At 42.8% G+C, this 18,837-nt stretch overlaps 1 protein-coding gene across 1 annotated transcript in view; it reads right to left on the bottom strand.

Annotated features, from left to right (window-relative positions):
* Positions 1-18,837, bottom strand: part of MINDY2 (MINDY lysine 48 deubiquitinase 2) — a 187,086-nt gene that overhangs the window by 49,835 nt on the left and 118,414 nt on the right. Inside the window, exon 6 of the mRNA XM_082257052.1 lies at positions 6,104-6,277. Within this exon, the coding sequence (XP_082113178.1) occupies positions 6,104-6,277 (174 nt within the window). The remainder of the gene's footprint in view (positions 1-6,103; positions 6,278-18,837) is intronic.

The following is an 18,837-nucleotide window of genomic DNA, read 5'->3' as shown; positions in this document are numbered from 1 at the left end:
AGTCAGATAGTGGCACTCCTCTTCCCCCATCAGATCTTAACTGGGAGATGAGCCCACAGCCCCCCCCCCATTTCTTCACAGTAGCAGCCGCATTAACACATATGGAACCTTTCTCAACATTACATCTGCTAATCCTCCCCCCAGACATTGGAGCTCAGGTAGTTCCCCTCTCGCATTGCACCTTTTGTAGAGGAAAGAAGGTGGATGTGGCAATGGGCTCTCCCCCTCTCTCGGCCCCCTGGCTCTGATTATCTGAAAAGCATGAATGGCAGCTCCGCTCCCAGTGCCTGCTCGCTTTCTGTTCCCTCCGCTGCCTTCTGTGGCTGATTTCCACCATTCAATGCTACTGGATTAGGGCATTCTGATGCCGGGTAACCACAGACTCTGGAACCCCAACATCCCTGAGCCAGGCCGCGGACTCCCTCAGTCTATAATCAATACCTTGAGGGAGGGAGGCAACAGCAGCGGGGATGACCGCCCGTCAGGGATCCCCTAACTTTACTGGTCGGCCACTATTTCCACTGTGTCAGCGGCTGCCGCGCCACTCTCTTTCTGCTCAATCTCCGGGGCTTTTTCATCCCCGCTGCCGCCGCTAATCACATTACCCATGATGATAGTGGCACCCGACAGCCTGCCCTGTAATAGCAGCTGAGCTGAACCACCTGTTACTGACAAATCCCAGGCACCAGGATGGACTTTCTAGTTGACCTGGCGCCTAGGATTTGTTGAGCCCTGGATTATGGTATCACTGTGCTTGATTGGCCAGCAAAGTCACCTGGCCCTTAACCCCATAGAGAATCTGTGGAGTATTGTCAAGAGAAAGATGAGAGATACCAGACCGAACGATGCAAATGAGCCAAAAGCCACTATCAAAGAAACCTGGGCTTCCATAACACCTCAGCAGTGCCAGAGGCTGATCTCCACGCCGCGCCGCATTAATGCAGTAATTCATGCAAAAGGAGCCCTGACCAAGTATTGAGTGCATACTGTAAATGGACATACTTTTCAGTAAGCCAACATTTCTGTATTAAAAATCTTTTTTAATTGGTCTTACGTAATATTCAAATTTTCTGAGATACTGAATTTTGGGTTTTCACTAGCTGTAAGTAATTTTTTATCAAAATTTAAAGAAAGAAATGCTTTAAATACAACACTGTGTAATGCATCTATATAAGCTATAAGAGCTTCACTTTTTGAATTAAATTACTGAAATAAATTAACTTTTTAAGGATATTATAATTTTAGTGATGCACCTGTATATGTATATGTATAACCCCGGTATTTAACATCAAAGTAGCGACACAACAGCGGCGGGCAGTCCGGAAGTGGTTAAAGTTGTCATTTTTTTTTCCACAATTCTTTGCAAAATAAAGATTTTTTTCTTTTCCCACAAAACTGTCAAATTTCTCTCACATGACATATGCATACTTGCAACTACACCCCAAAACACATTCTGCTACTCCTCCTAAGTATGTTGATACCACACGTGCGAGACTTTTTCACAGCCTAGCCACATACAGAGGCCCAAAAATGCAGGGAGCACTGTCAGGTGTTCTTGGGACATAAATTACACATCTAATTTCTTCACTACCTATTACACTTTTGTGAGGCACTAATGAGCACTGTAGTAGCACTTATCTGACACTGGTGAGCACTGTGATGCTATGGATGGGCACTGTGATGGCACGGATGGGCACTGTAATGGCACACCAAATCCAGCCGTCTTACACTGCTGCAGTGTTTCTCTCTCCTCACGCGCTGTATCGGTGTGAGGAGAGGAGAGACCTGAACTGGACAGGACGCCGGTTTGTTGACAAAGTGATCGCTCCTACAACCTCTACAGAGATGACATAATTAAGCAGTTGAAATGTTGGAAGTTCACCAATCTTAGCATGTTTGCACAGCACCAACACTTTGCTCATTTCATTGATTACTGTAAAACATACAATGGATTAGTATGGAAGCTGCCACTGCTGACTTGTTTTAGAAAAAGATAACTGAAATTGAAGAGCCATACCACTCCTAAGAGGTCCAGATACAACTTTATTCCAATAAAAGTCAGCGGTACAATCCTAAAAAGTAGCCTACGGGGAGCCAACGGGGGGTTCAAGCACTCCTTTCATCAGGGTTTGCTGTCAAACAAGCCGCTGATAAAGCCTGTGTTTGTAATTCACACATGGAAAAACCCTGATGAAGGGGGTGCTTGTATCCCTGAAATGCGTTGGATACTTTTTTAGGTTGTACCCCTGACCTTTAATGGAATAAAGTTGTATCTGGATCTCTTAGCAGTGGTGTTGCACTTCAATTTCAATTCTCATTACATTATTCTACAAGCCAAAGAAAACTGTGGAGATCCTCTGGGTTGTAGAAGCCGCCTGTCCAGGAACCAGATCATTTACACCAACATCAATACATTAAGTTAACAATTCCAGACCAAACACCTGATAATGTATTGGCTTGTTTCAAATCTGTGGTTCATTAAGTGGTAAATGAATGTAAAGGTATACAATGCTAGAGCATACACCTTAAAAACCTTTGGCAGTGGCGGCTGGTGCTCAAAATTTTTGGGGGGGTGCAAAAATAAAAATGTAATAGGTATTGCTTCACGTCAAAAAACGCGGTATAAAATTGCGTGACTTTGAGGTCATGGTACAGGCATGGCACAGGTGATGATACAGGCATGGCACAGGAGATGGTATAGGCATGGCACAGGTCATGGTAAGGGCATGGCACAGGTCATGGCACAGGTGATGGTATAGGCATGGCACAGATATGGTAAAGGCATGGCACAGGTCATGGTACAGGCATGTCACAGGTCATGGTACAGGAGATGGTATATGCCCCCTTTCAATGCAGAGACCAGCGTACATGCCCCTTTCAATGCAGAGACCAGCGTACATGCCCCCTTTCAATGCAGAGACCAGCGTACATGCCCCCTTCAATGCAGTGACCAACATACATGCCCCCTTCAATACAGAGATCAGTTTGCGTGCCCCCTTCAATGCAATGAACACTGTGCTGTGCCCCCTTCAATGCAATGAACACTGTGCTGTGCCCCCTTCAATGCAATGAACACTGTGCTGTGTCCCCTTCAATGCAATGAACACTGTGCTGTGCCCCCTTCAATACAATGAACACTGCTGTGCCCCCTTCAATGCAATGAACACTGTGCTGTGCCCCCACAATGCGATGAACACTGTGCTGTGCCCCCTTCAATGCAATGAACACTGTGCTGTGCCCCCTTCAATGCAATGAACACTGTGCTGTGACCCCACAATGCAATGAACACTGTGTTGTGACCCAACAATGCAATGAACACTGTGCTGTGCCCCCTTTAATGCAATGAACACTGTGCTGTGCCCCCACAATGCAATGAACACTGTGCTGTGCCCCCACAATGCAATGAACACTGTGCTGTGCCCCCACAATGCAATGAACACTGTGCTGTGCCCTCTTCAATGCAATGAACACTGCGCTGTGCCCCCTTCAATGCAATGAACACTGTGCTGTGCCCCCTTCAATGCAATGAACACTGTGCTGTGCCCACACAATGCAATGAACACTGTTCTGTGCCCCCTTCAATGCAATGAACACTGTGCTGTGCCCCCTTCAATGCAATGAACACTGTGCTGTGCCCCTTCAATGCAATGAACACTGTGCTGTGCCCCTTGAATGCAATGAACACTGTGCTGTGCCCCTTCAATGCAATGAACACTGTGATGTGCCCCCTTCAATGCAATGAACACTGTGCTGCGCCCCCTTCAATGCAATGGACACTGTGCTGCGCCCCCTTCAATGCAATGGACACTGTGCTGTTCCCCCTTCAATGCAATGAACACTGTGCTGTGCCCCCTTCAATGCAATGAACACTGTGCTGTGCCCCCTTCAATGCAATGGACACTGTGCTGTGCCCCCACAATGCAATGAATACTGTGCTGTGCCCTCACAATGCAATGAACACTGTGCTGTGCCCCCACAATGCAGAGTTCAGCGTGCGTGCCCCCTTCAATGCAACTGTGCTGTGCCCCCTTTGATGCAACTGTGCTGTGCCCCCTTCAATGCAACTGTGCTGTGCCCCCTTCAATGCAATGAATATTGTGCCGTGCCCCCATCAATGCAGAGTTCAGCGTGCGTGCCCCTTTCAATGCAGTGTGCCACCCCCAGACCAGTGCACTTACCTGGAGCAGGTCCCGGACTCCCGGCGGGTGGCTTCTTCTCACTCCGGCTTCGGCGGGCGGCTTCCGGCGGCGTGTCTTCTCGAGTCCTCCTCCCGTTTCCTCCTCCCGTTCCCTCCTCATCCTCGGCTCGGCCTTCCTAATTGGAGGAGGATCGGTGTGAAAATAGCGAATTATCATTCGCTATTGTCACACAATGGGTGGGCTCGGGACGCACTGCTCTGCGCCCCGGGACCACCCTTTCCATCGCCCTATTAGAGCCTCTGGCTCTAATCAGGTGATTGGAAAAAAAAAAAAAACATTGCACTCCATGCGTCCGGTGCCCCTGCATGCAGATTAGGGGGCCAGATGCATGGATGGGGAGGTCGGCGCCCCTGCGCCCTCAACACACCAGCCGCCACTGCTCTTTGGGAATTACTGCCCAGTTAAACTTGGCATTCAGCTTTTTACTTTAATTCAGACTAAAAACACAGCTTTTTATACACAGTATAGGAGAGTGGATAAGTAAACCGATTGCTCTATAGAGAAACTGTTTCAGTATTTTATCATCAGTACATATGGCCTGCGCTTTGGGTCCTACAGGACAGAAACACATGCTTTTTCCAGGACAAATAAAGGCTCCTTTCTAATTCCATGCTGCAGCAAGATTGTGATGTTTTAAAGATTTCCAGAAAGATGCACACAAACTGGCCATCTTTTAAAGTATTGTAGATTTGGACGTTTATTTAAATGGGATTATTTAACCACTTCCCGACCACCCGCCGCCGATTTACTGCAGCAGGGTGGCTCTCCTGTGCAAACCGACATAGACCTACCCCACTCGGCAGCGGGGAAGCCGATGCACAGGTCAGGCAGCTAGCTCCAATTGCCGCCTGACACCCGCTATCGCTCCCCACTGAGAGAGAAGGGTGGTCAGCTGTTGTAAACACAGCTGACCGTTCTTCTCCCTGAAATGATCACAGAGCTCATGTGATCCTTCTATATAGGATCACATGTCTCTATGGTCAATTCACAAACCACGCCCCCCCCCCCCCCCCCACAGTTAGAATCACACCGCTAGGCTCAAATTTAACCCATTGATAACCCCTTCCCTGCCAGTGCCATTTTTACAGTAACAGTGCATATTTTTTAGCACTGATTACTGTAGTAATGTCACTGGTCCCCCCAAAATTGTCAAAAATGTCAGTGAGGGGTTTGATCTGTCCGCCGCAATATCGCAGTCCCACAAAAAAAAAAAAAAATCGCAGATTGCTGCCATTACTAGTAAAAAAAAACCGAAACAATAAAAATGACATAAATCTTTCCCGTAGTTAGTAGACGCGATAACTTTTGTGCAAACCAATCAAAATACGCTTATTGACATTTTTTTTACCAAAAATATGTAGCAGAAAACAAATTGGTCTACAATGTTAAAAAACTTTGATTTTACATTTTTTTTTTTTTTTGAGAATGTCATAGCAGAATATGGAAAAATATTGGTTTTTTTTTTCAAAATTGTCGCTCTTTTTTTGTTTATAGCGCAAAAAAAAAATATAAAAAAATTGCACAGGTGATCAAATACCACCAAAAGAAAGTTCTATTTGTGGGAAAAAAAGGACATCAATTTTATTTGGGTACAGCGTCGCACGACCACGCAATTGTCTGTTAAACGAACGCAGGGCCTGGTCATTAAGGGGGCAAATCCTTCCGGTCTTAAAGTGGTTAATAAAGATAGAGCAATGAGACATAATAATGTGCTAAGTGCTCATACCAACCACATATTAATATATATAAAGCTGATCAGTTAATGGTGAAATCTGGTTTGTTGCTAGACTTTATTGTAGTTTACACATTGCTCCTTACACTGGTAAATCTTCTATTCATATCTCCATGTCCTATGCACAAATTTGCACAAAGATGTTTTGACTTTACTGCACCCTTTCACATACCTGATCAATTTGATCTTGCTGCCCTTGGTAAACAGTCTCTGGATCGGTTGGAGGTCTTAAGTGGAAATCTGAATCACAAAAGTTTCCATCTCCATCCACATTGTGTAGACTTTCCCAGACAATATTCTCTTCTGTAAGAAATCCCTGGTCCGTGACAAGCAAGTACAGAAGTCCCTACAAAATAAACAACAGTGTTTTTCAAGTGCATCATCACCTAAGAAAGCAATGTTATTTACTGATAAGGGGGAAGATTTATGATCAGTGGGTTATAATGTAACTCATATTAAAGACTTTGCAGCTCCCAATGAAAATTCCTTAAGAGCCGGTTTACACTACTTCGCTCCGACTTAGGGGGCGACCTGTGAAGTCGCGTGCAGCGCGACTTCGGCGCGACTTGCACGGACTTCATGAATCAATGAATGTCTATGCAAGTCGCTCCAGGTCGCCCCGAAGTAGTACAGGACCCTTTTTCTAAGTCGGAGCGATTTGTGTCGCTCCTATTAGAACCGGTCCTGTACTACTCAATGGACCGCGACGGTGCGCGACTTGTCAGGCTGACCAAGTCGCCTGACAAGTCGTATTAGTGTGAACCGGCACCTCTTCAGTAAAAGCTTCTTATATACAAACTTTTGACTGTTGTTTGGGAAAAGGTGTCTTGGCTAAGTACATTTTGAAACAAAAATGCAATAGTCATGACACTTTGAATGAGGCAGGCCACTTCAAAAATAACATATAAAGTACAAATTGTTTCAAATTTATAAAAAAAAAAACATAATTAAATATTCCAAGATCATAGCTATAGATTATGACAATTTACCAATTGTGATAAATCTTACCAACTCACATGGTCCCCCCCCTCCCACTCCCTTTTCTTCACTTCCTGGTCACAATGGATTTTGGTGTTTTCCTTTCATCATCTTTTTCTCCCTTTGGTCTGATGGACACATCACGTAGACACTAATATTCACACTCCCATTGAATATATATTTTATATACTCCTATATATACACATATATTTCTTCTACATTATTGTGGGCTAGATGTGCCTTCCTTACATATTCTATGGACTGCACCTTGGAAACCTGGCCCATCCTCCGGCTGCTCCCTCTGGCTTGATTGGGTTTTCCTGCCTCAGCCTTGGGATAGACCGTTGTCTGGAGCCCTTACCCCCTTTTTAGATGCTGGATTTACTCTCTGCGCTGACTTGGAAGTATCAAGGCTTCTTGCCACATAAAACTCCTTCTTTCTCCTCCCTTTGAAGGAAGCCATTTATTACCATCTTTGTACATGGGACTTTTTTTCTTTTACTTAGCTATATAAATATCTTCTTGCATCAAACTCCCGATGAAGTGGAAAGGGATACACAAAATGCGTAAAGTTTAGGATGCCAAGATATTCTGTTTGTTATAATCTGTGTTAATCATGTATCTTTTAATGCATATACCATCATGTACCAAAACAATATGAATTTATTCTACCAAAAACATATAAATGTCTTCCGTGGCAGAGAAGACCAAGCCATAGCACAGAACCAAAAGGTCCCAGGTTCAAAACCAGGCAGGCACAAGACAAGTTTAAGACTGGAACGTACGTGGTGACGTCATTTGACGTAGCCTGGAATGCACGCCGCCTATTGACACTTTGGGGTGTTTCTTCCATCTATTAACCATCCATCCACTGGGAAGGAACCTGGCAGACGGCTTGCTGTCCCTATCTGAGTTTCATAAAGCAATTTATATATTCATGCACTTTAATCGTTTTACGGACTTCACGGAGTGGCATATATGGCTAAGCATTTTATACACCTATGTTAAGATTTTTTGGAATTTAATAATTATTTGGACCCATTAATTAATTTTTTGCACCAGCACATTTAGTAGGTAAAAACAAGCATATAATAAAATCCAGCTTCTCACGTGATCCAGTGAAAACTCCCACAGCCAGGCTCAACCAGGTTTTTATACGTTGATTTAGAGGCAGTGCAATCGCACATATTTAAATTTTGATTTGACCCAATGACAGAACGAGCTCTCTTTCATTAATGTATAACGCAAGAAGTCAACTCTAGTTACAGCTGATAACGAAGCTCTGCCTGCATGATACAGTTTAGACTAGTACAGTGTGCCCAGGTAATTGCAGCCTATTTCTTTTCCATTTAAATTACAAAACCTGGCACTGCAAGATTCTCATTGCATGAAAAGGAATCGGGAAAAGTAAGATGCAGAATAGGTTGAGAAGTTTCAATAAGTAGAAAATTTTGATTGCGTCTATTTGGCCCAGCCAGGAGGGCAGTAGGTACCCCAGGCCATGTGAAGGGCTTTAGGTAAAATCCCAGATAGGAGAGTTGTTTAGGCTCCCACAGGCACGGAAAGAAAGATTGAGAGGTGTAAACCAGGTTTGGTTGGTAGAAAGATATTGAGAGCTTTTAACCTTTTGTAGTGTATGTGAAGGCCCAAAAAGCTTAATAACGTGCCTTAGAGTGGTGGCAAGGTCAGGTAAAGAGATTGACAGAGTTATAAGGGATAAGATGGCATTAATAAATAGGGCGAGTTTATGGTGATGTCCAGCAAGATCAAAAACCACTATACTGGGATTTTTCCTAAGTTGTGTCAGGGGCTTGAAAGCTAGAGAAAATAGAAGTAAGGATAATGGACAGGCATTTCTACTCCCACAGCCAATGGGAAATAAGGGAGGTTTAATGTCATCATTTTTAACAATGGCTTAAATCGAATAAGGGAGGATATCCCATTAGAAAATTTAGGGCCAAAGCCCCAATTCTGGAAGGTCAAGAACATATTTGTCAGGACAGAAATTTGAAGGCTTTTTTAATATCAAGTGAGAATAGCATGAGGGCGTTATTAAGCTTCCTAGTAGCCTCCATTAAAAGAGTTATTCTGTGGACACTGTCACATGTCTAGGGAGCATGAATCTTACCTGGTCCTTATGGATCAATTTCTCAATGTTTGGGTTAAGCCTATTTGCTAGGAACTTAATATTAATGTTCAGAAATGAGAATGTGCTGATGCCGGGAGGGAGTTTTGTTCATTCCACTCCAAGTAAAATGTGTGCTTAGTCTATCCAAGAAGTTGTTTGTCTGCAGAGAAGACTTCATGTAAAGGCTTGATCAAGTTTATCTTTGTTCTGTTCTGAGACAGGGGATTGCTGAAACCCATGTTTGATTCAATAAATTACCTGAAATCTGTTATTGTACAAATACGTGAGAAGAACCAGACAAAGCTATTGCCTATTGTGTGGTTTTAATCAACAGTTTACAGATTTAGAATTGATCCAAAAGACCATAGAATAAATTGAAGCCTGGAAATTGCCTGAAGGCATGTTTGTGGTCAGTATGCCCAAAATTCAGCTGTATCCTTTCTAAAGCCTTTCCTTTGGTTTTCAACAAAAATCACATTTACTTGGGACTTACATTTTCCAGAGAGAATTGAATTAAAATGGTTCAACAGGTTTGTTGAATAGGCATGTGCAGAGAATAGACTATTAAACTGACTAGGCAAATGACCTTCGAAAAACCACAATCATATCTGTCAGACTAACTGAAAATTCCATCTATACCGTATATTGTCAACTTGAGACAGCTTGCATCAATACAAAACTAGGTAAACATATTCCAACATAATAAAAATCCTACTCCAGAAAGCAATGAAAATGTAAAGCCATGAAACAAGCCACTTAAAACTGCACTTGTATTTCCTTTTGTTCCCTTTCTTTAATATTTACATTTCATGTCGAACACTGTGTTGTTTATAAGATAATTTGATAGAAGGATCCTAGGAGGTATTTTGGCAGAGAGCTTTTTCAGCATTTTATTGTGCAGCAGTAAGTCAGAGAAGCAATTATAGCTTTGAAAAAGAGCATATAATTCACAATTTGCAAGGTCTGCTCAGCAGAAACGGGTTCCATTATATAGGTCGTTTGCAGCAGAAAATGTCTCTTGCAGTATTAAAACAAAACTGCAGAGAATCAGAGTCCATGAGCTAAAATAGCACTTAAGTTCACAAATGGCAATTCTTCTGTGGCAATGAACACTTTGATATAAGAATACACTACCCCATCTACATTCAAATATAAGACTAAGTTTTTGTTTTAAACCAGTCAATTTTCAACACTCTTTATTCAATGAAAAATGTATATTATTTTGATGACAATCAATAGGGATCCTAAAATTTGCTTTGCTTATGGCCTTTGACAGGTTCGGTTAATTGCAGAGCCATTTATTTCTTGCTAAGGAGAAGTGGGGGAGTAATGGGAAATGTGCTTTTATTATAAAATAAAAAACACTTCGGGAAAAAAGCACACATAGACAATGGGAATAAGCACCACTCTTGCCTTTGCACTTGTGTTTAAATTGAGTATGGCATGTTCTGAGTGACAGAACTTTTGTGACTATACTTCCCTACAATTATAGCTACAGAGACTACCCTAATTGCCAGTTTTAACAATGCTACCCAATTTCGTAAGATAGTCAACTGCCAAACCAAAGCAAGAGCTTGAATTAAATGAAAGCAAGCTTTAAAAATTTACAGGCATACAAGGAAAAGGTTCAGGAGTCTGCCACAACTGAAAGCAGCCCTGCAGAGATATTTTTCTATACTCAACTGACTGCTGGTCCAGTAATTCCACTGACAGTTCAGGCAGCCACTTGTAAACCAGTTCCTGTCTTTCTAATTCTACTGGCCATAAACATTTAGAAAAATCAACAAAAATTTCTATAAGCAATTTTCCTGTGCGGGTGGGTGTTTTTTAAAATTTTACAAAAGTGACATTTTTTTGTTTCCACATACCCCAGCTGTGGTACATAGAAATGCACAAACTTAACCAGTTGCAGACTACCCGCCACCATTTTTCCTGCGGCAAGGTGGCTTGGCGGCGCAAACCGACGTAACTGTACGTCGGCCGTGCGTGGGGCTAGGGGGCGTGCGCCTGATATCCCCCGATGTGTTGATTTGGTTCAGAACCGATCAGTCATCAGGTCCAGGTCAATGATTTTTGGCCTAGACCTAGTGACTAGTTCTGACCAATTGCAGAACGTCCTGTACCTGTGTAATGTAAACACAGGCACAGGAAATTATGCAATCTTCTCTCCTGGAGCCCTTTTCGATTCCAGTGTGACAGAAGAGAGCATCAGACAGCAAGTACACAAGCACTACACTGACGCCATTACACATAGGCACCCCCTGATCACCCCCAGTTAACCCTTTCACTCTCTGTCACAGTGTCACTATATACAGTATACAGATAATTTACTGATCACTGTATTAGTGTCACTTGTGACGCAAGCTTGTGTGAGAGACAGTTAGTGATAGTTAGTAGCAGTCCCAGATAGGTTTGGGGTACCTGCCATATATCCCCTAATAAATATTTAACCCCCTGATCACCCCCAGTTAACCCCTTCATTGCCCTGTCATAGTGTCACTAATACAGTGATCAGAAAAAAGATCTGTACACTATATCAGTGTCACAGGTGACATCAGTTAGCGTTAACTTTAGTTAGCGTCAATCCAGGACAGTGTAGGATTGCCTGCCGCATATTTAGTAATACATTTAACCCTTTGATTGCCAGTGACACACACTAAACACCTCCATTATTAGTATAGTGTCTGAACGGATCAATATCTTTGATCAGATCAGAACTATACTAGCATCCCCAATAGTTTAGTATACCAAAGAAAACAAAGGGGAACCAGCAGGTCACCCTAGGAAAGAAGTTGTTTACGGAGAACCAACAATGGTATCTGATTTAAAAAAAGATAGCTTTATTGAAAAATAACAAATCAATAGCACAGCAATTCTAAAACCCCCAAAAACCTCAATAAAACCAAGCGGACAACGTTGTCACACTACACATAGCAAAAACGGGCCACACATACACACACACATCACCAGCACTCACCAAAAATAGCTCAAGTAGGGTCAAGACAGTCTGGCCTGGGAGCATAAAGTTGAGGGTTCTAAGTCAGGACAAATCTCCCTGATACTGTATAACTGAAAAACCTCTGGCTTAGGAAGACTGCCCGCAGGCACCCAGTATCTATAAACAATGAGCTAAAGCTGTATGACTCAATTTTGTACCAGTCCCAGATCTGAGATAGTGTGGGAGCACGTAACCTCCTGTGGAGTTATAAGTCCCTAAGTGCTCATGAGCATATACTATAGCCCACACAGCTATGCTAAAATAGTAAATAGATAGCCCACATAGGGAACGTTGGCAAATCTAGGAAGACCTCCTGATAGTTTTAAGGTCATCCAGCCAGTAGTTTTATGCAGTCAAAGTTCTTAGGGGATCAGCAAGATTTATCACCATCACCTGACCACTAAGTGGTCCTTACTGATACCCGGAAACACAGAGACCACTAAGTGGTCCTTACTGATACCCGGAAACACAGAGATCCAGCGACGTCATATCCTTCCTGCTTGAAGCGCACGCCGCAGCTGCTACCACGCTACCGGGGCTGTAGAGGAGTCTCTGGACAAGCAAACAGAGCACCAGAAACAGACCCTTTTACATACAAACAGCGGTTTCACCTAGTGCCAGGAAAGGTACTACTTCTTGTAAGCAGCCATTTCTTATTTTTACATTTATTTTAAAAAATAAAAAACGGCATTATACTATATTTGGCTTCCCCACTATTTTTCCTATATATACCTGAGTGAGATCCAGAAAGAGGAGTGGAGGAGTTCGGTAATATATCGGTTAATATTTCCCAGCACCATCACCAGTGTCACCCATTTATTATTTGTTTTCACAACAAGTCACCAATTATGCACACTGTTTGTGTCTAAATATTTTAAATTATTTGAATTTTACCAAAAATGTTCATTTAATGACATTATCATAATTTTATTTGAGTTACACACTGGTTGCACTTTAAATTGGATAAAGAACACTAACATAACTACTAGAACACATTTAACCACTTTACCACCGGAGGATTTTGCTGTCTTCCGTCCAGGCCACTTTTTGCGATTCGGCGCTGTGCGACTTCAACTGACAATTGCGCGGTCGTGCGACGCCGTACCTAAACGAAATTTACGTCCTTTTTTTCCCACAAACAGAGCTTTCTTTTGGTGGTATTTGATCACCTGTGCGATTTTTACTTTTTGCGCTATAAACAAAAAAAGAGCGTTTATTTTGAAAAAATAACAATATTTTTAACATTTTTTTATATGAAATTCCCCCCAAAAAAGATGTAAAAACCAATTTTTTTAAAAATTTTTGGCCAATTTGTTTTATGCTACATATGTTTGGTAAAAAAAATCGCAATAAGCGTATTTTGATTGGTTTGCGCAAAAGTTATTGCGTTTACTAACAAAGGGAAAGATTCCTGTCATTTTTGGTGTTTTTTTTTTAACGCATAATGGCGGCGATCTGCAATTTTTTTTGCGGGACTGCGACATTGCGGCGGACAGATCGGACTCTTGACTGACATTTTTGACACTTTTGGGGGTACCAGTGACATTACTGCAGTAATCAGTGCTATATATATGCACTGTTACTGTAAAAATGACACTGGCAGGGAAGGGGTTAATTTTATTGGAGAGGGAGGGGTTAATGTATGCCTGGTGCTTACTGACGTGTAGGGGGGGAGGTGACTGTGTGAGTCATGGACAGATCGGATGTCCAGCTATGCTGAACAGTCCGATCTGTCACTCCCTGTCACTATGGAGATCCGCCCGCTGTGTTTACATGCAGCGGGCGGATCTCCAGACTCGATCCCCGACGATCGGGTAAGAGCAGCGGCGATCGCCGCTGCTCCTCCCCTGGCCCGACTCCCGCTGTGAATGAAAACAGCGGGAGTGAGCCTCCGGCGGCGCGCAAGCGCCGCCCAGAAGGGGGAGTGTCTGACGACGTTAATACTACGTCGTCAGACGATAACGAGCCACTCTGCCGCAGTAGTATTACTGTGAGCGGTTCTAAAGTGGTTAAAACCATCCAGACTTCCAAACACATCTTTAGCCTAAGTGTCGGTTCACACTATGGCAATCCGACTTCGGGGGGACCTGTGAAGTCGTCGTGCACCACGACTTCTGCGTGACTTGCACGGACTTCACATAATGGAATGTCAAAAGTAGTAGACTTGAGTCGCTCCTATTAGAACGGTTCCTGTAGCACAGAATGGACCGCGACTTGTCAGGCAACCAAGTCGCCTGACAAGTCGCGGTAGTGTGAACCGGGACTTAATGAATTAATTCCCATTAACCCATTAATTACCATTAACCCATACCATTACCAGCGCCCATTTTTTTATTGATATTAACCTGTAATTTTTTGGGGTGACTCACCACAAAAATAAAAAGGGCAGCAGGTATCCTGAATTCATATAGGGTTAATCCATATACAAAAAAAAAACAGGCGCCTTCACCCTGTTAAGAAACAGTTAATAAACTGTTTGATCTCAGAGTTTATTTCACCTTCAGAGTCGAAGAACACATTGGACCTGTCCACATATTTACACATAGTGCAGTGACCGCATGCAAAAATTCCTTTTAACTCAGGGAGATCCGTGAGCCAGTTTCTATTGGGTATCTTAAGCAATTTAGATTGTACCAGTGTATTGTTTAAATTTTTAGCCCGTTTAGCGACCATTGCTGGTCTCGGGCCAACTATCACCTTCACTTTATCAGATCGTGTTAGTACATGCCAATGATCCCGTAGGATTTTACCGACCCCCCTCCCACTGTGCCCGATATCTAGTAATGATTCTTACTGGATCCTCAGTCGTTACTGGGGTGGTTGGAATAGGTGTTCTAAGGTCCTTCCTGGTCTTTCTACTTGCAAATCTTTTAGCCCTTCTAAGGGTGCGATGTGAATAACCCCTCTCCCTGAACCTTTTGTAGAGGTCATCTGCCTCACGTCGGTAGTCACCATCACTCAAACAATTCCTTTAATCCTAAGGAACTGTCCAACTGGAATACCACAGACTAGGGATTTCGGATGAGGACTACTGGAGCGCAGCAGCAAAGTATTAGCGGCTGTTTTCTTTCTAAAGGTCCCCGCAGTAAGTTGACCCTCTGATAGCCTTATATACAGATCCAAGAAAGATTTCCCGTGAGTACACTACATACGCTTGGTGGCTATTCCGTGTATTCTGGTTAAGCTCATTCATGAATTGCCTTAGCTCATACTTCGAGCCATCCCAGAGCATTAAAACGTCATTGATGTACCTTAGCCACAACCTAGTATGACCAAGGTACATCGACGAGGCATACACAACCTCCTCCTCCCACCAGCCTAAGTGTGAACATGCATATTCAAGTGCCCCGAGTGCTCGCAGGGATCCTTATCTGTTGGTAGTGCAGGTAAATTGGAAGAAGTGGTTTTTGAGTGCCATTTCCAGGAGCTCAATCACAAACCCATTTTGAGCCCCCAATGTGTTCTCCGACTCTGATGGTGAAACACACTTTGAGATCAAACAGTTTATTAACTGCGCTACTACAAGGGTCCTCTATATCTTAGAGTGCCCATGTAAGAAAATGTACATAGGTAAAATCATACGCCAATTGCGTGTCAGGTTTGGTGAACACCTAAAAAGTATAAAATTAAAAGAGGAAACACCCATTGGTCTGCATTTTGCAGCAGTACAGGTGGGTAAACCCAATGGACTTAAAGAGGTTGTAAAGTCTAACACAAAAAATCATAAAAAACATTATAACCTTTAAAGATTTTTTTTTTTTTTACATTGTTCTGCCTTATTATATCTCCCCCTCTGTGCTTTCTTACGTTTTTTCAGCTGACTTTTGTTTTGCTGCTTCCTGTCTGAAGCCAGCGCCATGTTTTCTGCTGTATTCTGACTCTATAGTGTGGTATACTTCCGCCCTTCCTCTCAGTAATGGCTGAATTCTCGCACATGCTCATTCATTATTTGCCAAGCCTTGTTTCATTTCAAAATCACCATAGCAACAAACTCCGGCATATGAAAATGCACCTTTACTCTTAACCAAGGCACTAATATAAGAAGAAGAGAAGCTGTTTACTGTTTTGGTGTGCTTGCCTGCTTGGAATAAAGTACACTGAAGCTGGCACAGTCTCTCCTGCTTGTCCCGTGATCAGCTCTGATGTTTACACCCCTTTGTGACATAGCAAGTCACATGGATTGTTTCAGGAAGTGAAGCCGTGGAATGTACTCACGCGGGATTGCAGTGTATGCTGCAGAGAGGATGATGCAGGCACAGCACAGGCAGGGACTGACAGGACACACAGAGTGTGCCGTAAATTGCGGTACATATGCGCATGCGCCGGTGACATAAAATGAAGATAGCTCGATTTCTCTGGAACAACAAAGGTTAGAAACAATGTAAGAACAGCACCATGTCCATTTTATATTATTGATTTTGATGGAGGGAAGTATAAAGTATTTAGAGTTTACTTCCACTTTAAAGCGAAATGCTTTTTTGCCCCGCACTTATCCAACCGTAGAGGTGACTTTGATGCGGTCTTACTTAGGATGGAAAAATCAAGGATTTTCAGGCATGGTACTCTGACCCCTAAAGGGTTAAACAACAAAATGAGCCTGAAAGTCTTCATTGAACCATGATTCGGGCTTCCAGAGACCTGATTAGGTGATCCAAAATGACTGGACACCCTTAGCATGTATCGGTGCAGTGAGACCCTCTCAGGAGGAGGAAATATATGTATAGGAGCTCTTGGTTGCTGTAGCTTTCAATGCAGTTGGACACCACACCATTATTTATCCCAATTTAAATACACTTTTTGCTTTGATTTGAATGGATTTGCCTGGTTACGGGTAATTGCACATGACGTTTTTCAACATACAGCTGCAAGAAATATTCTGTGTAAGACTTTTGTAAGTCTTTAGCTGACAATCTAGGATTCTTCTTCACCTCATTGAGCAGTCTGCGCTGTGCTCTTGCAGTCATCTTTACAGGACGGCCACTCCTAGAGAGAGTAGCAGCAGTGCTGAACTTTCTCCATTTATAGACAATTTGTCTCACCATGGACTGATGAACAGCAAGGCTTTTGGAGATACTTTTATAACCCTTTCCAGCTTTATGCAAGTCAACAATTCTTAATCGTAGGTCTTCTGAGAGCTCTTTTGTGTGAGGCATCATTCACATCAGGCAATGCTTCTTGTGAAAAGCAAACCCAAAACTGGTGTAGGTTTTTTTATAGGGCAGGGCAGCTGTAACCAACACCTCCAATCTCATCTCATTGATTGGACTCCAGTTGGTTGACATCTCACTCCAATTAGCTCTTGGAGATGTCATTAGTCTAGGGGTTCACATAATTTTTCCACCTGCACTGTGAATGTTTACATGGTGTGTTCAATAAAAACATGGCAACATTTCATTCTTTGTGTGTTATTAGTTTAAGCAGACTGTGATTGTCTATTGTTGTGACTTAGATGATGATGATGATGATCAGAACACATTTTATGACCAATTTGTGCAGAAATCCATATCATTCCAAAGGGTTCACATACTTTTTCTTGCAGCTGTAAATGGGATTTTCACATTTTACCACTAGATGGCTGTAAGTAGTCGCTCCATTTGTAACTGGATTAAATGAGTGGTTGCCCCTATAGAAAGATGTGAAGATGGAGCATCGGTACCTCCTGACGAAGCATACGTGACGTATGTGAAACATGTGGATGTAAGCTGCACAGAGGGCTCTGCGGTCCAACATGCACTTCACCAGCTGTATGACGCCAGTTCCGCTGCCTGCTTGGAGTGGACGGTAATGGAGTAACGGACACTTTACCTCAGCTCAGTACTCCATACGAGCGACGCCTGACCAGGAAAAGCCTTCAGCTGCTATACCAACTACCTGCACTTTCCATCGATACATAGGGAGGAAAAGGCCTACATCGTCTGGTGTGATGGAGTGGTGAGAGCCTCCGGGCACACTTGTAACTCCATTCCCTATGCATAGGTCTCATCGACCGCATTACGGTTTACTTTGACTGCACAGCGTGTCAGGTGCTGGTGATAAATCTTTGACTGCATACAACCTCAGGCTGATTGGCCTTAAAACCAGAGGTGGGGGACTTGAGTCACATGACTTGACTTAAGTCAGACTTAAGTCATCAGTTTGAGGACTTGAGACTTGCTTGACTAAAATTAATAAAAGACTCGACTTGACTTTGACTTGGTATTCATGACTTGAGACTTGACTTTGACTTGAGACATAAGACTCGAAATGACTTTACTTTTTTAAGTTATTAAATATTTGCATTTTCTCAAGATGTGTTAAAGCAAAACTAATGTGCCTGTTATTAGTGATGGACGAACATCTGCCGGGACGGTTCGCAAACGGTTCGTGCAAACTCGCTCAAATGTTGTGAACCACAGGTTCGCGGCGGGCCTCATTTTATTTTAATGGCAGGCGAACATGAAAAACCTCCAGGTCATATTTGCAGCCACAAAATACTTACTAGCTGTGCACACATAGTCCCACAACATAGACACTGACATACCAGAAGTATTGCTGTTGGAAAAGTTGCCATAAAATGTTTTTTTTTTTTTTCAGCAAAAAAATATATAGTTTATTTTTCTAAATCAGCCAGAACTGATAGCAGCCGGTAAATACATGTCTAATACATATAGGGTCCATTCACACATATGTAAAATGGGTCCGCATCCGTTCCACAATTTGGCAGAACGTTTACAGACCCATTGATTTTCAATTCCAGTCTGAAAAATTAGGCATTCACAGGATAAAGAAGTAAGTGTCGGCCATTCCAGGCCCCAAAAATTAG

This window comes from Pelophylax lessonae (assembly GCF_965119305.1).
Source record: "Pelophylax lessonae genome assembly, chromosome: 4".
NCBI classification, from domain to species: domain Eukaryota; kingdom Metazoa; phylum Chordata; class Amphibia; order Anura; family Ranidae; genus Pelophylax; species Pelophylax lessonae.
Note: the sequence above shows the minus strand (reverse complement) of the source record. Positions and strands in the feature narration are given on the sequence as shown.